We start from the raw sequence: 26639 nt of genomic DNA on the forward strand, positions 1-26639 counted from the left end.
CACCTACCAATACACGCAGTGGGCAGTGCACAGAGAGGCTCGGCTTGTGAACTTCATGAACTAAATCTAGATTAACGCTTGTGAAACCGACTGTTTGAAAGTAAGTTGTTTTGCTTTAAAGGAGTCATGAAACAGTTATTAGCAGTTGAGAGCAGCATTTAGTCTGCAGAAGCTTTATTACTGAAAGTGACTCATATCAAGGGAGGTCTCCAGCTGAACCAAGTTTCCACTTGTTCCGTGCGACGCAGCAGCAACAAAAGCGACAGCACATATAATCAGAAAGGAAGCCGATTTGGCCAGGCACTTCAAGGAACAACAAACAGTACATGGAAAACAAGTGAAGCCAAACAAGGTCTTCATCATTTCTACAGGCTGCTTTGCAATGTACTGCAAGAGGCAGGTAGAAAAGTGTGGTCCGTCCCTTTACATGTTACTTCTTATCTACTTTGCCTAGCATCGGTTTTGTCCAAAAGCTTCATCTTTCTACATGTCTGGTGCCAGCTAAGCAAGGACAATTGGTTTTCCTGCAGGCCCCTTGACACTAAAACTAGGGAGCATGCACAAACACATGATATTTTTCTAAGCATTGCAGTATGACCATAGAGAAAAATATTTATTCTGAAGCAGCTCAAACCCTTGATCCTCACACCGTAGCACAAGTCTGGCTAGGGTGCAGAGGCTTGACCAGCAAAATGCTAGCTCAAGCTGGCTCTCAAAGCAGATTTTGTCAGGACTAGCACAGTCTTGACAAAAAAAGGCAGGGTCGGGGTGGATCAGCCCTCAGCACACATTCTGAGATCAACTTAGAAAATATACAGTTCCTACTTTATGTCCATTAATGCTACCTGATCTACAGCAACTCTGGCTCCAACAGTCTCTTTGGCTACCATTAGCAATGCTACATGACAGCACCCCTCAAGTCTGCTGTCCTTGGTTCTCCTTCACATAGCACGAGGAAAACCACTCATTACCAACAGTCTTTCCAGAGATCTGGTATGTCAGGTTGGATGGATGCGTGTCAAAACTTCTCTTCTTTGAGCTAGCCAGCCTGCTCGATACCCAAACCGGAATGACTTGTGGAAAACCTCCACTGAAAACAGATGATTGCAGTGTGGAATTGTCTTCCTCTTCCCCCTCAGAGGGCTCCATCCAGCCAACTTCAATGCCTGAGGAGCAAGTGATACACTCAGTTTCTCTCTTTGCCGTCTTCGACATTTCCCAGCTCATTCTTTGCCAGCAGCTCAAGTTCCATTCTCAAAATTCCTTGCAAGCTCTAACACTCTTTCTCTTGTAGGCTGAAGGCATCTTCTGCAACACTCATCCAGAAGGAAGGCATTTTACACCAAAAGGCTGTAATATATGCTTTGTTCCCATCCACAATGTGAGAAAGCAATCCTCCTTTTGGTCAAATCTGCATGTGGGTTCACTGATTAAAGGGTCTGGAAGGACTTGTCAATTCTCCTGAAGTGTGCAACCCCCCTGCTGCCAGCTTTGGAAATGCATTACAAAACCTGATCCCTTTGTTCACTTTGCTTGTGACTCACATCAGCGAGAGAAAAATAGCTGAAAATTAAAGTTTAAAGAAAAAGCCCACACTAAAACAATTAACCAAAAGTGCCATCACTTTCAGCGTTGTATTTCAGTACTCAATACTAGTCATCAGTCTGAAAGCCAGGGTCTGGTTGGGACTGAGGAGCAGCATATTTCAGCCCAAGTTACAGAAGTGGTATTGCCAGCTTTTTGATTCCCCTAACAGATCGTGGGGGACAAGTCACAGGATTACAGAGTTATTACAGGGCAAAAGTAACTCCCCAGCAAATCTGAATCTACAGAGTGGAGAGGTAGGCCTGAGCTCTGTGGGGAAGAACTGGTTTCCAGCTTCACTAAATGAAGAAGGAAGGTATGCAGAGAGATCATCATAAGATACCCTCAACCAAGAAGTATGGAGCAATTCTCCAGCAAGTGGAAGAATGAAGCTGATTACACGCTGGCCTTCAGATCAGTGTAATTACCCAGATGACTAATAACACCTTCCATCCCAACGTGAGGATAGAGTTTATCACCTGTAATCAGATTACAGAAGAGTTTCCAAGTGTGTGCTGGACTTGTAAAAAGACAGTATCAACCATGCACAATGAACACACTTCAGAATGGGATGGAGAAAGTTTGCACACAGGGTTCAACAGGTACGCTGAGAATGTGCTTCCTTTGGTTTCAGAAGGTGGTAGGTACCTCCTTCAAGCAGTCATGAAGGGCTTTTTTTAAACAAAACCAACTTCCCTGTGTATTTAGAAGACGTATGTTGTTTCCTGTATCCAGCATGACTGCATAACATGCTCTTTGGTAAACTGTGTGGCATTTCCTCATGAGTAACTCCCAGTTAAAAATCACTCAACATAACATATAAACACTCACATACCGGGGCTCTCAAGTCCCTGTATTGAGTTTGTGCATCTATAAACACCAATGCCTCCCTGTAGAAGCATGAATTTAGGATGCAGTATCAATTTATATTGCCAGAGCTTTCCCAGTGTTTTGACTTTTAAACAAAAGGTGCTACTACATTTAACAGGGGAGTTAACCAAACATTTTCCACCTTTCTCCTCTCTCATCATGTAATTTGGTTTTCACCTGCAGTGCTCTGCGTTGCTTCAAAGACAAAACTGAATTCCTAACACCACAAAGCCTGTATTAGTCACCTGTTAGAAACAATACTTTGTCAGTAATGAGTGTGCTAATTTTAGAAAACCCAGTGTGCTTTCAAGTTTAAACAATTTATTTGTATTACCCTGTTCAGATGGATACTATCCATATCCACCTTTGCTCAGGTAAGGTAAGCTGCACAGGCTGGTCAGCACTGCTGGGGTTAGAGAGGAAGCAGGTAGATCTGCTCCTCCTCTTCCCAGCTGTATCCCAGCCCATTTGCTGCAAGAAGCCAACTAAGACTAGAGCGAGGAAGAACAGAGAAATTGATTTCTTCTTACCTATCTGACTGCTCAGTGATCTTGCTGGTACAGAGACTTCTGCACACAGCAAGCAGGATGTGGGATGAAAAAATGACAGTGCAGAGTATATGAGCTCCTCTTCCAGAGAAGCAGAGTGACAAGTGCTTCCCTTGAGGTGACACACACAAACCGCAGAACATACGAGTCCTGCAGGTTGTTCTTCACCAGTGGGCAGACCTCCTGCATGTGGCATTTTAATACTTAAGTATCAGTTAGGCCTTGTGCTGTCTTTTCTTGACATCTGTCAGGGAGATCTCTCTCTCATTCAGTGCACCTTTAGCAATAAACCAAACCACAGATAACAGCACATGATAAGGAGAAACACTGACAACAAACCACAGAGAAGCCAATGCAGTTATATGACAAGAACAATACTGTATTATGAACGTAGGAGTGTGAATCACGAAGCAACAATGCTCCACTTTAATGTGAGTATTCAAGGAAAAAAAAAAGCCTCCTCCAGAGGGCATTCAGAGTGGCAGCTAAGCTAGGCTCCTACAGCTCCAGCAAAGTTTCTCTTCCTTCCTCCCTTCCTTCCCCACATAAACCACTTCTGAAACACAGGAAAAGCAGACTAGAGAAACTGAATTCAGCCTCTGTGATTACCCACCTCAGGCCTTAACCCTGGCATCAACACATCTTACTGGCACAATTGCTTCATTGATTTCCCCTCTACACACTGCACTGAAAATGCTGATCCAGCACAACATTACTGACTCCAGGGCAAAACAGTTACAAGCATAAGCTCTATCATATCTACCCACCTTCCCCCCATATCCTTCAAAATTAAATAATGCATCATAATCAGAACAAGATTGAAAATTTTTATTTGTACTTAGCACAAACAGGAAAGATCAAACCAAATATTAAAATTGACAGCATTTGTAAACAAATATATTTCACAAAAAGTTAAACACTATCAAATTTGCTGTGAAAAAAACTCAGTTATAGCCATTTATAAACATGTATGTATCAAAATCAAGTAAAAAACTACTTCATTTTTAAAATATTTCAAATGAAGATTTATTCCAACAACTTCAGACAGACCACAGAGGCAAGGCCTAATTAAAACAGATGCATGAGTGAACATGGCACTATGATTTCCAGTTGAAAAATACGATAAAAAGCAATCGGCAAGTGATCAAAATACCAGCCAAGCCTACTTAAAGACCTAGGTTTGTAAAATGTACATTCAACTTTGCAAACATCTAACTTTATAAAAACAGAGATATTTCACCAGATTGTCCTCATCTTGAAGTGTACCCATTATGAGCTGTGTTTCTGAATCCACTCAGAGAAGTTATCAGTAGGTAGTTTTATGCGATTGTGTAGTTCATTTCCATAATCACATTACAAATAAGAAGACAGCAGCACCCTTTCAGCAAGGATCCATTTTTAACATTCTTGCCTTTATAGCAGCAGGTATGGTTTTGGGGAATGCTATCAATATAATCAGTAAGTCAAAAAAGGAATACACATACTCCATGAAGTTTGTGATAGTGCTCTTTCTCCATACTTGTTTTTAAGTTAGGCAAGCACCTCTATTTTTGCCGCAGAACACAGAAGATTAAAAGCAAAAGACGCCCAAACCTATGACTACCTCAGTAGGCTCCCTTTGTTGGCGGTCCACAAGCCAGTTTGATTGCCAGTGCGAATTCTGTTTTTCCCTCCCTCCAAACTCCTATTTGCATGTCAACTACAAAGTTTCTCAAACTTCACCTATTAATTTGACTCAAAAACCCCCAAGATGATAAAAAATAACTAAGGCACAAATGGCTGATCTTCACCAGGAGGCAGAGGGTCACAGATTCCACAGTATGGTGGCATGTAAATCCCCAGAAATACTTCTGGTCTCGGGGCACTGAAATTCTCACCAGCTTTCACAAAAGGTTTTTTTCAAGATTTTTTTTACAAAGATATGGAAAATACTTTTCCCAAGAATGTCCATGAACACTAAACAAGGATGGATGTACATACAGAGACACACACATTATGCACAATACACTTTGAACGTACTGCAGACAGACAAGGACCATGGAATGCAATGATCGTCTGAGATGGCAGGTGAAATGAAGATGGCTGTTTCAGAGTGTCGTCATGAGTTTATCTTGGTACACCATGCTTTGGACGCCTCCTAAATTCTTCTGGTTCTGTTCCTGGATATATCGTAAATTGCTGTCCTCTCCACTTGTGGGGGGTTTCCAATATGGCCTGTCATCATGATAGGGTGGCCTGTACCATTTGCACAGTTATTGGTTAGTGAGAGATGGAAGTAAACTTATGAGCGCTATACAGCAACATGAGTTCATCCAGCAAGTGCTAAGCATGCATATGGTGGGATGGGCAGCTAGCAGCAAGGGCAGGAATTGCTGACAGACCTACAGGCCTGGTGCAAAAGCCGCTGAAGCAATGGGAATCTTTTAGCTGATTTCAAAAGGCTTTGAATCAGAGCTCAGTCCTTAAAAACCTTCTGTTTTCAAGTCTTACAGACAAGTGTCGGGCATCACTGCTGAATCTCAGACGGATGGTGGGGAGGGAGGAGGAGGCTATAGGAAAACTAAAAGCTAACAACAATCTAGTAAAATAAACCTTATCATGCAAAAAGTTGAGCTCATGAAAATATATCCTTAAGGTCTAAAAATTAAAAAAAAAAAAACATCCTACTAAGAATCAAAATTGCTCTTCTGTAAATATTGCCCCTAACTCAGCACTGATGCAGTTAATCACACTGAAGCAGCCTGTGAGCTACACAGTCACATTTTGTTAAGAGTCCATAGTTAGTACCAGTATTTGTCTGTGACTGTAGTGAAACTAGCACAAAGTACTAAGAGGAAAAATATTTCTTCCTTATTTGTTCATTATTTATTGCTGCTTGGAGATATCAACCTCAACCACTCCTACAGTGTCTCCTAATCATTTGTGTGCGTGTGTGTGTGTTGGGATAAATAGCTAACTAAAACAAAATCTGAAAAGTATGTAGGAAGCCACAGTACTTGGGATTCCCTTATTAACAAACTGCTGTTGCACTTCTTATTCTGGTAATGTTTTTTGTTTGTTATGATAACAGGTACACACGCAGGTGTAGAGTTTACCTTTTACAGATATCCTAACATTATATAATGACAAATGTTAACTGGAATGAATTTTCTCAGAAGACTGAACAGTAAGTTAACTGCAAAAAATAATTTCACTGAAAGGATCTTACTAAGATGACAGACACAATTCCACATATTATTTCACAAATCAATCAACAAAAAGACCCATATATAACAACATGTATTGCACATGTATTTCCATTTCAGCCGTTGGCCCATTCTATTTGCATGCCCAGCAGAAAGAAAGAATTTCATTAATCTGTGATTTGATCTCAAGTTCATAGTTGAATAGATTAAGCTTTCTCAAATCAAGCTATCCAGAATGTTAAACATTCAACCCCTCCACTTTGACCCCAAGTTAGAATAACTTAAAGCTTCCGCTTTAACCACATATTTAAACGCTTCTACTTGACTGGGACAAAAAAAACTGAGCACCTTTTCCACCAAGCTTGCATGACTGAGCTCTTAAGTATGTTTTTTAATCTTACAAGCCTAGCTATAAAAAAGCCATTGTTCATATTTCACTGACCTTTATTTTTGCTCAGGCAGTGGAAGGGCTGAAGGGGAGAATGTCTACACATATTACAATACATTACTGTGCTTGTTTCAATATCACTCAGCTCCAGGGTGAACTATCTGGCTATAAAATGTTACTGACTTGTATCATAAGTGAAGAAATCTTTAGAACAATTTCAGCAAAACCTCAAATGATTTATAAAACCATTAACCGCTCTGCAATCACTCTTCTGTAATGTGAAACTGTACATTTAAAACCATGCACAATCAGAAGGACAAATAAACCCTAAACAGGAAGAATCCTGAACATGAAGCACAGGTAAAGTTAATTACCCAATTTAAAGTCTTCTGTTTGCACCAAAATTTCATAGCTGCTTTACTGCTCTATGCTAGGAATTTTTAGATGAAAACGAGTATGTCTGCTTCTCTGCCTAGTAAGTATTTCTAATAACATATTTGCCTTTTCCTGCATTCTCAGACTCAAACTTGGACCAAATTGTCTTTTCAACCATTTTAAGCTCAGCCTCGTCTCCAGAGCTTGCCTACACTAAGAATGAAGTCTACCTGTCCTGAGGTTAAACAATATAGAGATAAAAATGTAAGATGAATAGGACTGAAGATTAGGGTATTGGTATTTTTCAGTCAAGACACTCATTATTTGTCTAAACCACTGAGTAGCCTAAAAAGGTTGATTTGTATTAGAATGAAATAGCAGCTGACTTTTATCACATGTACATGCACAGACACATGTCTACCAGCAGGTGCATGCCTCCACTGTGCATTCCACCAAGCTGCTTCTAACTCAGACTGAATTTCTTCCAAAATTTATTTTCACACAATTTTTCTCCTTACTAGTTACAAAATAAAAAGTATGCAAGAAGATAGCACAAACCACATATAGGAGTATTTTTGTGAAACAGTTCTCCAAACTCCATAATGGAATTTCACTAATACTAATTATCTGCAAAGTGCTTGATATATTGTTCCACATACATGCTATTTTTCCACACACATTTCTGCAAAAGATGAGAAAAAGTGCTGCAATACGAGAATCTGTCCACTCATAACTTCATCTTACCCTAAAATTAGTTTCTTCTTTGTCTTAGAAGGTTAAATACTGATCAAATCACAAATAGTTTTATTGATGCTACTGAGCACCTTCCCATTCAACATATATACTGTCTACAGAAATACACTGAAGTCGTATTTCAAATTCTGGATTAAAAATCAAGGAAAAATTAATCCATCAAGGAGCTTAGGCCACTCCAAAGCAAAACCTAAATAGAAGTTATTTAATATTGCCTCTTTGTCACATAAGCCTAACTTCTTTGCTTTTCATGTGCAGAAAACTGCCCAGTACATCCACCAAAGCTTCATGCCAACAGATTAAGATAATAAAATAAATAGTCATCTCATTCACAAAGTGAAGATTTCTTACCTTACATTCACAGGTGTATGTGGATGCCAGTGTGGCTGAGCAGGAAGTATATTAGGATGATACGGGGGCTGCAAGTGAAAACATTGAACCCGGTTAATGAAATCATATAAAAACTACCTATTAACATTTACTTTTTATTTTCCTGGGGGCATGAGGAACATGCTCCCTGGCGGCCCAAGAAACCCCCTGTTTCAGACTTTCTCCCATGCCATTAAACATATGAGACTTCTTGCTGATGAGCTTTCCTGTTAGGCCACACTCATGGGAAAATGCAAAGAAAATTGCCTTTCTATTTGAGAGACAGCCTGGCACATCTAGTGCTTCTCATAGAAAGCACATCAAAAGAATGTCAGCTTTAATAAAAGGTGGAGAGTGAGAAAGGTTACAAGAATAATAGCAGTCTTCAGAAGGTCAGTTATCTTTGGTGACAGTGTTACTCTCTCATATCCATGGGATCTTGAGGAGAAACAGTGAAACAAAATCACTAGTGAGGCTTTTAATAAAAACAAGTATAAAGACTAGGTTCTGATGCACACTCAGTTTGAATGAAAGCACAGCTTGCTTTCTTGGTAGCAATGACTGCTAGTATCATAAATGAAAACTGGGTGAGGTTTTTCCCCGAAGTGTATAAAGGAGCTTGTTAAAAAACAAACAACAAACCAACAAACAAGCATCTGATCAGCAATGAACTCCTTAAGTGTTGTGATGGGGCAGATAATTGAAACTGAGTTTGTTGGCAGGGATCATCCAGTGTGAGAGGCTGCCCTAGACAAAAGCTTTCTCACAGAGCAGTCTCCTGGGGTCTATCGTATTCACTGTCTCAAGGGCTTTAACCTGTGATTTCACAGAAAGGGAAGGGAAAAGAGTGTGGCAAATGAAGTGTATTCAGCTTGCAGAGCATCCAAGAACACAGGGGAATAGAGAAGAGTCCCTCCACTTTCCCTGTAACTCCCAATGTGATGCTGTTAATTTCTGAACCTCTTCAGAGAATCCCACCCCAGAGTAAGGAAACAGAAGCTAAAGAGCTGTGGTGATTACAGAGAGCAAAACAATTTACTTCTAAATAACAAAATGACAATATTCTCAACAAATGTTATGCTCTTACCTGGTAGTTATGGACTTCAGGAGTATTTTTAGCACTAAGGGAGAAAGAAAATTAGCTTTTATATAATCAATACATCTATGCCAACATTTCCTATAGTTCAGGGTTCTATTCTTCAGGGTGGTATTACAGTGAAGTAAAATTTGTATTCTTAAGAATACCAATATTTTATTCTAACATACACTACAGGAATTAGAGTGCAAGAAAAAGCGGTGCATATTTTTTTCTTCATTTTATGTTTGTGAAGCAGGAACAAACAATGCTAGATAAGTTAGCTCAATAGCAACGAGCAGAAAGGAAGTATGTTTTACTTTAGTCTGAGCTCAAGCACCAAAAGAAAACTAAAAAAATGAAAGCACTTGAAGTCTCACAGGCAGTCCCCAAGAAGAATCTGGTGCTGCATAATGAGAGATCCCAAAGCAATTCATTCATCCCACACCAGGGAATTTGTTTTGACAAATCCTAACGCAGACATGGTCTTCAGAATCCTTTTTGCCTGACAACAGCAATAGAGAGAACTTGAGCACTCACCACAGTTGTGCTGCTTTCACAGGATTGTTTGCTTAAAAAGAAATAAAACAAAAAATCTTAAGTCATGTGAAGTATCAGTCATTCTGCAGCTATTGTGATTGGGATGTTATACTACAGTTTAAGCCAATCCTCATACAGACATATTTTCACAAATGCATCAATCACAAGTACCGCCCTGTGCTTTGTACCATTCCTGTGTGAGTACACAGAGTATGAGGCAGGCACAAGCCTCTGTTTCTGCAAGAGGCAAAGCCCATAAAAAAATGTGCAGATCAAGTTCTGCACAACCAGGACACTACTTCTCCACTTTGCTGTAGCTACCATGTCAGTAACACTGAGTTCCTTGAAAATCTGAAGCTACTCCTCACAGGAATTTTGCATCTTACTGAAGCCAGAGTATTCCTGAAGCTGATAATAGCCTGTGTCTTATTACAGTGAATGACAGAAGCCAAAAAAGCCCATCAGTTGGGAATATGGGAAGGCATCGAGCAACCTTGAGCAGCAAGGTCTTGGCTTGTGCTTTGGACATGATGGAAAGAACAGTGAAGAAGGCAGCTGAGTAACTGGGATATATAATTTTTTTTCCTGATAAACAGCATATATTGCAAGAGCACTGAAAAACTGCTGAGTGATACAGCTGAAAATCCAAGCCCATGCTGAATACAGAAAGGGGATGACAAGCTTCATGAGACACTGCAGAAGTCTCAAAGAGACTGAGCTAGGACAGAATCCAGCGCTTGTGGGTTGCTACTAGGTAAGGACTCAGTCATCTAAAGGCAGTTTTTGCATTAACTTAAAACATATCGCTGAGTACTCTGGAGGGAGATCATCTGGGTTTGCCTTCTGAAAAGACAGTTCTGCCTGGCTGCTGTGCACAGAGAACTAAACCAAGCATATGCCATACTTTCACTCTTCTCCCCCCACCTCCTGGACATAAGTGCAGAAGCACCTAGACACAAGGTGAGACCTGTAGGTCTGACAGACGCTGTTATTGTGAAAATAAAATTATAATAATCCATACTTCCACTTATGAAATCACCCCACTTACCATATAACTGACCATTATGTATCACAACAGTATCTCACAAATTTAATGAATTTGCATTGCCATAAAAAACTGAGGGTACTAAAGGTGGGAAGAGGAGGTTACATCCCCTAGGAAGCATGCCTGCTTGCTACCCTTTCCCCTCTGTACATGAGAAATAAAAGTGCGTCCCCATAATACCACAAGGACTTCTCATGGCAATGAGGTTCATATTCTAGGAGTGCAAAAGAATGCAAAGACATCCTAAGAGAATGTAGGTCACACTGCATCCTACAGCAACTACAGCTTCAACCTCAAGTAATACAGAATTTAGAGGCAGTTGTCTTGCACTGCTCCTTCCTCAGTTTTTTTTTTTTTACAAGGAATGAAAATCTCAGCTTCACTTTTGAAGGAAAAATAACAGAAACCACAAGGGAAATCAACTCCTTGTCATTCCATTAAAATTCAGCACATTTCAACTCACAGAGAAAGCTATTTAAGGTCAGAGTCTGGATAGGTGAATAACAAGCCATCACAGCCAGGAAAGCAGCAAAAACTGCATGAGGCTGCTGTCTGGCTAGGTAAGCAAGTCAGCAAGGCTTTTGGATGCTGCTCTGCTCTACAGAACAAATGCGCTTCTTCAAAGAAAATGTTACATGCTTTCCATCATTGAGTGTGATGCAACTTTTCTTTCCTGCTCACTGGAGCAACAAAAGAAACCATAGGTACCTCTGTCCATAGATTTGAGGTGGAAGAATTGAGTGTAGACAGAGATTAAAACTGGCAGATACGAACCATGGACTCTACTTGAGAGACAAAAACCACACATGTACATCCTGATTCCTTAGGTGATCTGACACATTTTTTCTTTTTATACGGTGGTACAGATTTTACTGTTTTAATATGACATTTATACAAGTTAACAGGACACGTGCATGACCAGTTCAGTGAGCACATGTACAAACACTTACCCTTAAAAGTTGAATGCCTTCGAGAAGGGTATCGCTTGCTGGGCCTCCTTTCAAATGTACTAGTTCTGCGTAACCTTGTCCCATGTGTTGCTTGATACTCTGTCCTCCCACTTCAAATACAGAAAAAAACAAAGTTTACCACTGCCTTTTGCTCTTTTGTATAAACCCAAATGTATTGCTGTTACTTTGCTAAATACCTGAATCTGAAGCGTGATCCCAGCCTTATGAAGTCAGATCTATTAGATTTGCTATTTGCTGGGGCTCGCAATCTGAAGAAAGCATGGTGTTCCACTGCACACTTCCACAAATGTTTGCACGTTTTGGCACTGTCTAACCGGAAAACAAATGTGTGCTCTTGCTCTCTGCCCTAAATGCAGAAACAAAAGCTTCGGAAGTTGGCATGCATGGTATTAGTTATTATCCTTGGCAGGAGAAATACAGCCTGGGCCAACAGTGTGCTGAACCTCTCTTTTATCCTTACCAGCCTGAGCACACACCACACTCTGTTGGATCAGGCCTAATTAAGGGAAGAAAGTTACCTGTTCATCATCTTCTACAACCACAAGCGTTAGCTTGCTCTTTTTAAAGTCCATTTTTGTGATTTTAGGCCTAAACACAAAAAAAGCAAAAAGAAAATTAACAGGAAAATGTCATTCTATAATCTAGGACCATTCCCTGAAATGTATGAGGGATATGAAATTCTGGAACACTTCAGGAACTGCAATGAAAGTTTGATTTCCTGGAAATGTGACTACTTTACAACAGATGTTTCACATTTAGTCAGGAGAAGAGAAGGCTCAGGGGGGACCTTATTGCTCTCTACAACTACCTAAAAGGAGGATGAAGAGAGAGGTCTCTTCTCCCAAGTAATATGTGATAGGACAAAAGGTAACAGCTTCCAGCTGTGCCAAGGTAGGTTTAGATTGGATATTAGGAACAACTTCTTCACAGACAGGGTGGCCAGGCATTGGAACAGGTTGCCCAGGGAAGTAGAGGAATCACCGTTCCTGGGACAGTTCAGAAACTGTGTAGATGAGGTGCTCAGTGACGTTGTTTACTGATGGACTTGGCGGTGCTGGGGTAATGGCTGGACTTGATCTTAAAGGTCTTTTCCAACCTAGCTGACTCTGTGACTTGAAAGGTATTTCTAACCAAGCCAATCTACCTTCAGATTTAACCTTGATGTTTCAATCTTGCAGACTCAATCTACATTACAAAGTATATAGTCAAGATGCCACTATGCAAAGGAGAGATACTGCAGCATTTTAGCAGAAAGGAATGTAACACAAAAACAGATTACCAAAAGAATAAGCCTATTTTGTTGGCTCCTTCAAAGATCAATATGCCTGTTGGTGTCAGTCCAAGAGCATATTCACAACCATCTCTTCCCTGCAAGCAAGCACAGAATCAATAATCAATATGCCATTAGCAGAGTAAATCTGACTGGAGTAGTATCTCAAAGTCAATAGGTTTTAAACTAAACAATAAGGTTTGCATATTTTTTTTAACATTACAGAGCAGGAGAATATACATTTGCATTGGGTGCAAACTAGCAGGTTTTGGCAATAAAAGGCTGCAGGGTGCCCTGCATGGGAGAGGGCTATGTGCTGCCCCAGATGGCTCTAATGCCCATGGAAACAGCCCCACATTGATACTGCACCCAAGGGAGCCCACACGTCAGCTCACCTAAGTTTAAGAGCAAGCAGTAGCTGCCAGGTGAAGGAGACACAAAAGTTAAAAATCAAGGGACACATGTGGAAAGGGACACTCTGGGGGACATGTGTGCTACAGATACACTCTTGGGAGAAACCCTGGAGGATGGAGGTGCTTATGGGGGACCATGGGCCATGGGGCAACCCACACCACCACAAGGATATCCCTGAGGGGCTGACCTACACCTGAGGGACCCCACACCAATAAAGAATCACATGGATCTTACCTTAACCACATGCATATCTACACCATACATTTCTAGCCATTTAGCTTTGTTCAAGTAGCACAATTCAGCCTGTGCTGGACTCTTTCCCCTAAGAACACAAGATTTATTTATACTTTATGGTATGAAATTTTTGTCAATTTAAAATCTTTAACATTTTTTCCCCTAATCTTCTTCTTTGGGACCCCAACCTTAATGACACTGAATGATATTTCAAGCTTAGCTTATGTTTTTACCCTTTTCCCTCCAAATGAAAAGCAAATCAGAGGGATGAAAATTGGAAAAGGTATAAAATTGACAATACAGATAAAAGCTCAGGTAAGACAGAATCACCAAAATCTATTATATTTACTAACAAAAGACACAAAAAAGAATTTACTATTACCCTTTTACAAATACAATACAAATACTTTATGTGTACATACATGCACATATACAAAACCTTAAGTGCGTATGTGTGAGAGAAGGAGAGAGAAAGAGAACAATTTCCAACATAAACAGCAAAAAGACCTGACTGCTTAACCTGTTATGAAATTATCTAAAGAAAAATGAAAAGAATTAAAGCTCACCCACCAACTTTCCCTAAATTACCACTTGCCATTTCTAGGGGAGGGGAGGGCTCAAAGTCTATTTACAATACTTTTCAACTGACAAACATTATCACCGTTTCACATCTATTGAAGGCGTTCTTGCGGACATATCTGACTTCAGAAGAAAACCTCCTGTTGCTAGAGACTCCACCCCCACACAGGTACCTTACCTGCACTCTTTCCACTTCTGAAAAATGTCAAATTCCATCGCTTCGGTCTGGTTTGGTGCAAACCTGAATTCAGACACAAGTTCTGGTGTGTGCTCTGGGTGCTCACACTCTCCCAGCTCAGCTGCAATTCATCAGTTGAAAAGTTAAAAACATAAAGATCATGAGATGACCAGAAACATTTAAGTCCATAACTTCCACACAGAAGAAAGAATTCTGACACTCAAGAATCTAGAACTAAACCATCTTCACTAAAGCTGCTTCTTTGGGTTTTGAAGCATTTAAAGGAAATGAAGTTTCCACCAAAAGCAAAAATCAATGTACTACTGTTTCAAAAGAGGTTACTTTGAAATTTCCTCTCACTGTGTATTTTTCATTCCAAAACACTTCCCATTCCATTGCATGCTTAGTTATGTTACTGCTCGCGTCAGAACACAAAGATAATACTTAGTCTTAAAAACCAGTGCTAAAGTTCTGGGGTTCTTTTTAAAACCACAGAGGTGCTATAACAGTCGGATTAAGTAGTTTTTAAGGAAAACCACTAGCATAATTGAGGTGTCACTTTCTCCTTAGCCACTCAAGGCCTGGTATCTTCTTTTCCAGGAGCAGAACACTTGCAAACTCTACCGAGATCAGCAGAAGATGCATGTGCTGGGCATTTCAGTGACTGAAACCCTTGAGTGTCTTATGTCTGCAACCTGCTTTGCTCCTGGCACCTTTTAGCCATAGAAAGAGGATACAGTGTCATCGCCTCAGCATGGAGACACAAACATCAGCAGCAGTACATGATTCAGCAGTACAATCTGTCACCCCCTGACATATGATGTGATTCCAAACCAGGGCTTTCTCAGTCAGTGTTTCTTGACTAACTACTATGACTACTACCACCAAAAGAAAGAAAAAAAAAAAAAAAAGGAAAAATAAAAAGTTAAAAAAAAGGGAAAAGAAAAAAAGAGGAAGGAAAGAAAAAAAAGGGAGGGGGGCAAGCACAATAGAGGGAAATAAACTCCCTTGAAGAAAACAGTTTTATTGCTTCAGGGCAGTATTAGACATAACAGTAAAAAACTAATTCACGGTCAGTCTTCAAAAATACCTAGCAGGATATATTAGAATGCAGGAAGTTACATGGTGAGTTACATTATTCTTATCTATATGCCTTCTTTAACAGAATCATCTCAGCTCTGCTGCTGTTTCATCTAAGTGGGAAGCCTATTTAACACATGTTGCAAAGAATTACTGGCAGTCCAGTCTCCAGTAAGAGGGAGCCACAAAACACACAGTAGCAAGGAGGACTTCAGAGGGAAAAAAAAGTAAGAATTTGAAGTTGGAAGTGTTGACAACCATCTAGGAAAAACATGGGAGATTTCTCTACTAGTTAATTGAGAGAGAAGGCGGGGAATGAAAGCTGACTGTGTCATAAAGAGGATGTGTAAGGATGAGAAGAATCATGAGTGTGTAGGACAAAAGATACACAGAGAAGCTAGGGCAGAAGAACTAGGTACAAGAAAAATATCACCCTTGTTTCCCAAAGGCTGCAGTCACTGTTTATTCACTTTCAGGCAAACAAAGTATGCCATCATTTTCATCTCTAAGAAATAGGTCTTAGGAGTAAGAGCCAGCAAGAGTCTCACCAGCTCCCTGTAGAGCGCAAGAAGGGGAAAAAAGCACAGGCTCAGTACAAGGATGCTTTCACTAGTGATTCTGCTTGTGGAATTACGTCCCCTGAATGGCTCAGCAGCACTAACATTTTTCAACACAGGGCACAGCAGAGGACCCATCTCTTCATTTTAGGTTTTATGACAAAGTATTACACGATGGCATGCCCTCTGATGCTTTTGTTTGGTTTTTTTTTTGAGGTGGTGGTGGGGGGGGTTGTTATATAATGCATTTATATACATTATCCATGTTCTTTAACAAATAACTGCATAAATTGGGGAAATATTTTAAAGGAAGTTTCTGAGAAAGGTTTTGAAAACCCCAAAAACACGCTTATCTGTTTATTTTGTTCATTCATCAACATGTTTATATTGCTCATTCTTTTACACAGAAGGAAGAAAAAGTTTTCATTATCCCAGGAAGATGGCTTACAATTAGAACTGAATACTGGAGATCTGAGAGAATGTTTTCCTTTTCAGTTTAATGAAGTTTCGTAAGTATACCTGGTTGAATAGGAAAGCCAAGCAAGACTAATGAGGTAGTTAAAGAGTTATTCTAAGAGTGACCATTCAAGTTTGATTACAAGCTTCCTGCAGATAATCCCTCGGTGAAGTACAGGATTATGTATCTGCTTCACAAATTACCCCTACTGCAAAGCAATGTTACTTGCTACAGAATTTCCTCATGGGCCTGGCAACAAACTAACTATATTTGAAAGATGATTCACACCAAACACCAGCCTTGGAAACTTGTCTGAAACAAAGAAAGAATTACTGCAATGGAACAACTTTGTTGATAAAGAAAATGTATGAAGTTTAAAGCTGTCCTGTGAAGAGAACAGGCTTTTCTTTCAGAGGCCTTAGCATAGCGGTTTCTAAATAGCCATTTGTAACTTTTTCTTCACTCTTAGGAAAGGCTCACTAAGGAACAAGATTAGCTTTTACAGGGTAAATGTAACCGTCTGAGGAGGGAGTAATCATTTGACATTTCTTAAAACTCTTCTGCTTAATTAAATTCCCAATGTCAGTAAAATATACTAAATGTTTTATCATAGAATCATAGAATATCAAATGCTACTTATAGTGTATGTCAGCAGAAATATTAAATTAGTTACAATAATGAAAGAATTTTGGTGAAACTGTGATGATGTCAAAATTGCAGGAAATGGAAGAAAGAAAATAAAGGCAGAAACATGTAAAAAGTATGTTTCCACAGACAGCGTAAAGAAGAGTTAGCTTTGGTACCTAGCTGGGGACATTATAAATGTGATGGGTAGCTGTGGTATTACATTTACACAGTAATCACAGGTGTCAGTTACTATCTAAAATGTAGAGGCATCAACCTATTGCCTTTTGCTTGGTTCTACTTGCTTAGACCAGGGGTAAGGTTACTGCTGCTTTTATCTATGAAAATGGAAAACAGAAGTAACAAATTAAACATGAGCTCCAGACTTTTCCCATCTTAAAAGACACAGAGCTTGCCTGCAGTAGTTCTTTGTACACCTAACCATCAGAGCTGTGTCAGACTGGAGCAGAAAACCCACTGCCTCAAGATTTATACCTGTTGCTGTTTGGAACTGAATTCCCAGTTTTGATTGTCAAGTCCACCTAGCATCACTGAGTTATCTCCATTGCCATATTAAATTAAAAGGCTCTACCTAAGCACTCCCTGCACCATTGCTAACCACCAGATGAAGGAGAAAGAACATTTTTCACTGCACTTAATTTTGCTGCTGCTGTGCCTGCAGTGATCCACTTCATTGTACTTTCTTTTAGGAGCAGGAAGCCCATGTTCAAAACTACACCCACAGGGACCCGTCTTGTGCAAAGCTCTACAACTGGAGAGAGGATGTCGCTGATCTTTCCTCAAATAAGTAACAGGACAAGCAGTAACGGCCTCAAGCTGCACGAGGGAATGTTTGGATATTAACAAAAACTTCTTCACAGAGAGGGTGGTCAGGTATTGGAACTGGCTGCCCAAGGAAGCGGTGGAATCACTGTTCAAAACCCATGCAGATGAGGCTCTCAGTGACATGGTTTACTGGCAGACAAGGCAGTCCTGGAGTAATAGTTAGACTTGATAATCTTAAAGGTCTTTTCCAACCTAGCTGATTCTATGAAGCATGGGCTGAAGGGCCATCTGGCTCTTCAGGCTGAGCCAGCAGTACTGTGAACACACCACAGCTTCTCACTCAGTGGGCAACTATCTGAGGCCTTTCTTCCCTGGTCTGCCCCTGGTTGCCATGAAACATTTTGCCCATCCACTCCTTTAAGGTTTCTTCCTTTTGGCAAGTGTGCCAATGTTGGCCAGTGGTGTACAGAAGTTATGAATGGGGGGAAGGCACAGAAGTGATCTAACATTCTTCTCCTCAGCTAAAGGAATGGCATTTATATATGATGAATGAGAAAGCACTAGTAACAAAGAGTGAAAAGAGACCATACCTTGAAGACACAGAGCTGCGAGTTCAACAGCAGTTTCATATGGGCATTTCAGTCTTGAAAAGAAAAAAAACAAGGCATAAAAATCATGTTGTCTTTCTCAGTGAATTCTTCTTGCAATAAAGCTAAAAAGTAGCTTGATGTAAGAAATGGAAACATTAACTTCCATGACCTCCTAATGATATGAAACATCTAAAATTATTTTACTTGTATATGATTACTTCCTAATTTGGTACATTCTAATTAGCACTGAACACGATACACTCCACCATAAAACAAGCTTGAACTAATAGAGACAACGTTAAACTGACTAAGGGACCAACTTTGCTTCCACACTGTGTGTTTAGAACATGGCTTTGAGGTTTTTTTGATTCTGTAATAAAATAAAATATAAAAAAAAAGGAAAACAGAGCAGGTGTGAATGTATTGGCCAGGGTGAGACTATAAACACACAAAGTACTTTTGCAGGGTTGACCTGTAGAGAAAGTGTTGCACTTCATCTTTTCCTCCTAGGTTTTACCTACCATGTTGAAAAATATGGCAAGCACAAGTTACATTTTCAAGTCATAATAATAATCAGGACAGTCTTTGCTTTTTATGCGTTTCCATCACCTGGTCGATCCATTAGAGGCCTTTACCCATTCTATTTGTCAATAATATAATCATGATGCACACAAAGTCACCTACCTCTGTATTCTAAAGCAAAAAAACCCATGCAAGCAGAACTGTGAACCATGCTTATAATCTGTGCACAAATACCATAGAGAACTAAACAATCACATAGTTAAATTTTAAATCACCGAGCTATTAGCTATAATAAATATGTTAAATTACAGTTGCAAGAGCAAAGAGGTACTTACTTCCCTGAAAGAATGTCTTGCCGGAGCTGTAATACAAACAGGTACCTGACAAATAAAAATTCAGAAAGTCAAAAGTATATATAATGTCATCTCTCTAGCCCCAATGGCTCTTAAGAAAAAGGGCCTTTGGGATCACCCAGATACATCCTGCAACCTTCAAACTTCCTCTAGCTTTCATTAAAATCAGAAAGAACATTTTTCATTTGCTGGCTGTGTTCAGGACATTGTCCAAAGCCTTGTTTACAGATGTGCTCTATTTGAGCATACACCACAGCAACCTAAACCTAACTGACATTCTGACGTTCTCCTGATCTGAGTCCTTCTCAATTCAAGGAAGAATTGAACTACAGGATCCAAAGGCATGAAGACTTCAGGTCTACCTTCTCAAACACAGTCCACACTGGCACAAGCCCAGATTGAATTATAATTTAAAATAGCAGAAAACTTCTGAATAAAAGAAACCTGAACTCCACAGAGCCCACACATTTATTTAGGAGCCCAAGTAGGAATTTATAGCCTTCAAACTGTAATAGTAGTTTAAGCTGTTGCTAATTTTCAAGGCACATTTCATGTTTCACAGCCACTCAGGGTTTGAGGCATGCAGAAGCACCCCAGGTCATGCAAGAGCTCTGTTCAGGACAAGGTGGCACAGGCAGGCTCTGCACTGCTCTGGACACTGGGGTGAGGCTTGCCATGATGCGTGATGCAAGAGAAGCAAGCATAAAGCACTACTGAGTGCCAACCCAGTAAATGTGAATGTAAGTAAACCTCTGCTACCTTTACAAAGGAGCCAGAAAGACAAAGTGTTTTTCATCACAGAGGATGTGCTGTGAATGTGAGGAAGGATGAATAGTTGGAATCCGACAGGGAAATAAAAATGAAAAGGAAGATTAAAAAGACTTCTCATGGCACAGTAAAGCAGAATCAGATTTATCCACGTTAGCTCTGTGTCACAGCTCTGATTCACATACTTGGCTAATACCTGACATGCCAATCAAACCTGGGTATTTGCATGCACAGATTAAACGTAGACAAGTGTATTTCCTGTTCCTATTGTTTTCCTCTGATGATTCACAATCTCATGAACTCTTCTAAATTTCAAAGAAAAATCTGGGCAGTTCTTCTGCCTGTGTCAGCTGGCCTGTAAGGCACCATGTCTCCGCTCTGGTTGGTATGATTTGCTCCTTTTCTGCACACAGACTGACAAGCATCAGCATCTCAGTTGCTGATATTCCAAATCAGCAAATTCTCCATGACACACATTCCTCTGTTGTTTTTCTAACTGACCTACCTAAATGGGTCCCATAAAGGTGACAGATGTCTTCCAAAAAAGCACTGGATTTAAACTGTGTTGTTAAATTGTTAATAGACAGAGTGAGTGATGGGTTTCAACTCTGTGCTTATTACGAGAATGTGACATTTACATCCTCACTACAAACTGGAGTCTACTAGAAAACAGGTCTCCACACGGAATTTTGAACTTCCACCCCCAACCAGCTCAGTTCATGATTACTGCTAATGGTAATTTTTCCTCCTCCTCTTACTCTCATTTGAATTCTGAGTATATAGTTTCAATCCTCACTTTTTACTCAACATGTTACATGGAAAATATGATCCAGCCAGCATAAAGATTCTTAATAAAACCTGGCAACATTCAAAATTACTCTCCCCTACAAAAAAGAAAAATACAACTATTTGGTCACCACAAAATCAATTTCTAGCTCATTTTCATTTTCCTTACCTAGTTTCACAGACATCTTCTGTCAAGCTTATGATTAAATAAAATTGTTCATAACACTGAAGATTTAGCTGATTAAAGTGTTTTTTTAATTAAAATAATCTTCTGAACTGCAGTATTTCAGCAACAATTGGATCACAAAGCATCAGAGGTTAATACTTTCAGAGGAAATGTCTTACTCGATCACAGCAGTGATCACATAGCTCAGATACCCACATCTTGCAGTGACTAGGATCATACGCTTCAGAGGATTAAGCAAGAAATCTTGCAGGAGACAGTAATGGAATAATTTGACCACAGGGGAAATGTAATACTTGTCAGACATGCACCCTGATGTATGAAGACTTACATCAATTTTCGGAAAATATATATTATTCCTACTAATTTAAGCACATTTTCTCATTACAGATGCCCTCAAATCATCCAGGTTTTTTGATTCCCTTAAGATCTTGTATTCAATCACATAAGTGGCAGGGAGTTCTATAGGTTAATTATACATTGTATAGGAATATGTCCTTTTATCGAATTAACACTGCTGCACTAAATTGATAGCGGATATTAAATCCTCTATGTCAGTATCCTAAGGTAGTGACAATTAGCTCTTTCATCTTGTTTCAGGCAGTGAAAAAAAACAACCCACCATGGTCAACACAGCAGATAGGAGACAGTAAACTTATGTCTGCAAGCGTAAGTTTAATGTAAACATCACATGCACATGAACTACAACAGTCTTTAAGCACCTTAGGCTGATCGGGAGTACACTGACTATTGCCAAGCAAATTAGAAGACACAGAAAATGCCCTATGGTGAGAAACAGTCAGGAAAAAAAAGGAAAAAAAAAAGATAGAATAACATTACGATAGTTAATTACTATACAAAGAAGACACAAAGTTGGCAGATACAAAAGGTAAGTAAATCCTTTTCCTCCAGCTGCTCCTTTCTCAGTTTTCAGAATATCCTCTAGATCACACCAGGGTGCTAGGAACCCAGCAAGGTGTAGTTCTTACACCCCTGAAAATAGCCCAATAGGCTGAAGCAAAAGACCTCCAGGTATTCTAAGGTAACTTTATACAATTGCAGTCTTTTGCACCACAGAGAACATGTGGGGAAGTGGAAGAGATCCAGTCAATCAACTGTTAACCAAGAACTCAAGCTGCCTATTCCCATAATTCTGTGGCCTTTGCACCATTATTAAATCATCCCCAATTCTCAGAGCAAAGGGGACAAAGTTCCTACCTTGTAAACTCCTCATGAAGGTTGTTTGGTTCTGATGAATAGTACTTTATTCGAAAATGCAACGTGTATGGAGGTCCAACTGTGTATGCAGAGATTTTAAACAGGGGAAAACAATAAGTTTACACTAGTTGCACATCTCCTAAGACAGGACAACCACCACCACCCCACAACCCAAGAAACCCAAAGCGAGGCGTGTTTTTCACATTCTTCGAACAAGCCAATATTTCATGGTTTTAAATTGTAAAATGCATGCAGTAAAAAAAATAGATTACCACTACACTTTCTGATACTCTAATAATTAGATTAATCCAGCAACAGTCCATTTGACAAACACATTTTTGTTCAAAGAGGTGTACCCACAGCAAGTTCCAGGTATGCTGCCTATTGATGGAGGCAGAGGGAGATGGAAGGGAGAGGGAGGAAGAGGGTGATGATTCTTATCAGGCACAAACACAACTCCAAAAAACACCTGACCCAATAGATCAGATTTCGAGTGGTATAAGTGAATGAGAAAGGGTAAGATAAATACTGTGGAAAGTGCTGGAGAGGGCTCTGAAAGGCACCCATGGACACAGAAAGCCAACAGATTCCACAAAGTGGTGTTGGGAGAATTGTTTTCTAATACCAGAAGGTGAATGCTAGGTCTGACTTTCTATGTAACGCAGATAATAAAATCGGATACCATGAGACTATGACCAATATTTCCTTATCTGCCCAGATGTCATCTTCCAGACCAACAGCCTGCTGGTACATTAAGTGGTAGAAAAGTAACTTTCTTTCACACCTTTCTAAGGTCTTCTGTAACACCACATCAACACAGCATGTATGTGCATATCAACGATCCACTCTACTAAAACATGTGCAGCTAAACCTGTAATTATTAGAGCTTTGACACACTCTCCAGCGATAGCTCCCAGAAGACAGGTTATAGTACCCTCAGCTGACAGGCACTACTGGTAAGGTCTGCATCAGTGAGATAATGACTCTTACCTGCCCACTGCTGGGAAAAAAAGAGCAGTGAGCACATCCATCATGAAAGAGGAACTCTTCTCAAAGCACCTGCTGAATGCAAGGTAAAGAAAAGTGTCCTGTTGTGAGGCAGACCTTTACAACACCCATCAAATTGCTTCCCTCTTCGGCATTCCTCAGGGCATGGCTTGGCCAATTTCTTTTTAAAATAGGCCCTTCACAGATTAAACAGACAAAACAGTGCAACTAAACTGGTTGAAGGTGTTACAGAATCATTGATTTTCCACATTTTAAGGCAGATCAAGAAAAGGACACAGCTGTAACAGAAAGTGCACCTGCAAATCCCTTAGTCACTTCAGGTAAAGCAGCCTGTGATGTGATGAAAAGATGAGAGAAAGCCAACCACCAAAACCTTACCTACAGCAGTTATCTTTACTGTCTATTCTAGCAGAATAATAGCCACACACTGTGGGTTGAAAGCAAACTGTCCTAAAGGGCTTTGAAGAACTCCACCATTTACAAAAATCACCTAGATATTTGGATACTTATCAGAAAGAAAGGCAAAGCACCAAGGAAGCAATCAAGACCCAGTTCTGTGAGATCCTGCAAGAAGGTCAACAATTTCCTTTCAAAACACTATATTTTAATCTCACAGAAATGATATTTTAATCTCACATAATCTTATCTATGCCTGTCACCAACTGCAGCATATTAACAAAACATGTTAGTGCTGATGCTGTACTGTATCCAAGCCTGTAACCAGGTTATTACAGACCCAAAAGCAATTTGCCCACCTTAGCCAATTTCCACAAAGAACTCAGTGGCCAAACCTAACCCCCCACCCACTTGATGAAACAGCAGGTATTTCTGCTGTTTTTATTCATGATATAAAAAAAGAGGTTAACCATTATACAACGAAGTATTTTCCATTACTCAGTCTTTGAAAAAAGTAATAAAATAACAATCAGAAAATTTGTTCCAGTTCAGCAGCAGTGACAGAAACCACGACCTGTGTCCAGGCAACCTGATTTCACAGATCAGGCTGAAATTACCTGACAACCTACTCTGTCTCAGACGAACAGCATGCCTTTAACAAGGGCTGCTGAAGGCTGGTCTATCGCTTATACGTGCTCTTGCATTTAGCATGATATAGTCAGCCAATTAGCCATTAAATCTATTTCCTAAGAAATATTTATTCCATTAAAGGCCATGTTTAAACATTCACAATCATGTTCAAATACTCTAAGTTCATATTCTCAATTAAGTAACAAAATAAACAGGCAGAGACGTGCTACTTACTTTTTATTTGCTTCTTAATGAATTTTGAATGGTCCAACCAGTGCTAAAAAAAAAGAAAATCCACATTTAAAAGCAGTTCCATTTAAAGATTTTGTTGACATGATTAACTACAGTAAAATCTAACAGATAAAAATATCTTTTAGGAGGAAATACTGCTATATTTATTTACTAAACTTCTATACGTTTGCAGAAGTGTTCATTTTCACATTTACCAACTTACTTTCTTCGACAGGGGAAAGCTTGATTTACAAATGCATCAGTATTGCCAGGGAAGTTTCACTCTTCCAGACAGGAAACCTCAAAAACCAAAACCGCAAAGTGGCGCTTTATGGAAAATACCCTTTCATACCAGGTTTAATATTTGTTATGGAAGTGCCCTTGTGGACACCAGGCCAAACCCCTGGGTTTCTTTATCTTTTCAACTCTCCTGTTGGATGAAGACCCTCCAGATCCTACACTGTCCTGCCTTCCATTGCTCTAAGGCCAAGTTTTTTCAAGATAAGACGAATACTTAACCCTTACTAAAAGCATCTGGGAAACACTGATGCATACCCACCTCCTCTTTTGAGCTAATCAAAAGATCTTTAATAGATGCCTCTATGATGACAAAAATGTATGCTTTCCAGCAAAGTTTATGCACTCTCTTGTCACTGCAAGTCGTATCTACAGAAGAGTAACAATGAACAATCTCTGGTGCAAACCTGGCGTAAACGTTTGACTGTCTCTGCACAATGTCCTACACAAGGCTGCAATCTGATTTAAAGCAACCCTATGTAAATGCTCCAGTCCTATAAGGTAATAAACCAGTATTTGGAATTCCTCAAAATAAATATTTTGCTATATTAATTTTAAAATAATAAACTAGGTACTATGGCACAAAAACTTAAGGAAAAACACCCTGCCTCCCTATTAAAGCATTCATGCTTTCAGAAAAAAGTGAATCTGTAAATGACTACTTATCATTCCACTAACACCACGCTACCACAGCCAAATAAATGTGAAAAAGTGTTTGTTGGATAGTAATGCTGGTATTTATTTACTGAGTCTGTCCTAAGCCAAAGCAAAAAGGTACTTATTACAGGTATAGAGAAGGGTATAGATCAAAAGTCTCATAACTTATGACCCCTGAGGTAAATAAATCTCACCAAAAGGAGAAAGAGAAAAAGAAACAACACTTATTCTGAAGGTGCTCTTATTTGCATGAGACTTGCTAGACTCCCTTAAGTGAGGCTGCCAAGGAATCCATCCTTACAATCTGAGAAATCTCTACCAGAATGGAAATAAAACATTACAGCAGCTCATACAAATACATTCCTTGGAGCTACAAGTCATTTATTTGGACTCTACTTTGCTCTATTATGAAGAATTACACCAGAAAACACAGCAGTTCACAGAAGCTTTGTGCAATTTCAAATTTTTGATAGTAACATTGAAACTTCAGTGGATTTTTTGGTGGGTTTTAGTTTTGTTTGTTTGGGCTTTTTTTTTTTTTTTTACCTGAAATTATCCTTTCTGTTACTTTCATACCTCCAGGGCAGATTACTCTTCTGTGCTTCCAACACGTAGCTACAAAAAATGTCTTTCACCTCAATATTTATTTTGGCTAATGACAAACCACTTGCAAAGACAAATGTACTGATTCCATTAAAAGTTTGGCTTCATACTAAATCAAATCAAACATAAATAACAACTATACTACAGGGAAAAATCCTCCAGTTACTTTTCCCTCTGTGGCTCATTACTACCATGTTCAGAAATAAGCACCACACAGCCTGAACTGAAATAATCCCCAACGAAATAACAGCTGACAGTCCCAATCTTGGTATGTGGTATTCTAGGTGTACTAAAACTCAAATACAGCAAGTGTCAAACTGGTTATTTGTAAGTGTAAATACTTCAAAGAAGGCTTAAAAATAGCTTACAAGACTCTAGGAACTACTTGTGCAGATCATTAAACAAGTCTACAGCCAAGACAGGGAACCATCATTCACTCTCCATACCCAAGCGGCCAGAGGCAGACTGCTCTAGGAGATAAAGCACAGCAAGCATTAAACTCATCCCTCTTCAG

The 26639-nt window shown here is 39.6% G+C and overlaps 1 protein-coding gene across 10 annotated transcripts in view; it reads right to left on the bottom strand.

The window, feature by feature from the left end:
- The window catches only part of EPB41L4B (erythrocyte membrane protein band 4.1 like 4B), a 173114-nt gene that overhangs the window by 86322 nt on the left and 60153 nt on the right, over nt 1-26639 (bottom strand). For 9 of the 10 annotated variants that reach the window (XR_009724039.1, XR_009724038.1, XM_061344297.1 and 6 more), the window contains 13 exons: nt 24572-24614; nt 22304-22382; nt 19330-19374; nt 18473-18525; nt 14379-14499; nt 13622-13709; nt 12983-13071; nt 12222-12291; nt 11880-12049; nt 11683-11792; nt 9688-9718; nt 9160-9193; nt 8055-8122 (listed from right to left, as the gene is read on the bottom strand). Coding sequence is in view for 8 of the 10 variants with exons in the window: in XM_061344297.1 (XP_061200281.1) it covers nt 8055-8122; nt 9160-9193; nt 9688-9718; nt 11683-11792; nt 11880-12049; nt 12222-12291; nt 12983-13071; nt 13622-13709; nt 14379-14499; nt 18473-18525; nt 19330-19374; nt 22304-22382; nt 24572-24614 (1001 nt within the window). In the remaining 2 variants the exon portion in view is untranslated. Of the gene's footprint in view, nt 1-3815; nt 5238-8054; nt 8123-9159; nt 9194-9687; nt 9719-11682; nt 11793-11879; nt 12050-12221; nt 12292-12982; nt 13072-13621; nt 13710-14378; nt 14500-18472; nt 18526-19329; nt 19375-22303; nt 22383-24571; nt 24615-26639 lie in introns of those variants that run through there. The other variant, XM_061344301.1, reaches the window with a different exon arrangement.

This window comes from Neopsephotus bourkii, unplaced genomic scaffold, assembly GCF_033783945.1.
Source record: "Neopsephotus bourkii isolate Nb327-2 ecotype Australia unplaced genomic scaffold, CSIRO-AGI_Nbou_v1 NB_207, whole genome shotgun sequence".
NCBI lineage: Eukaryota > Metazoa > Chordata > Aves > Psittaciformes > Psittacidae > Neopsephotus > Neopsephotus bourkii.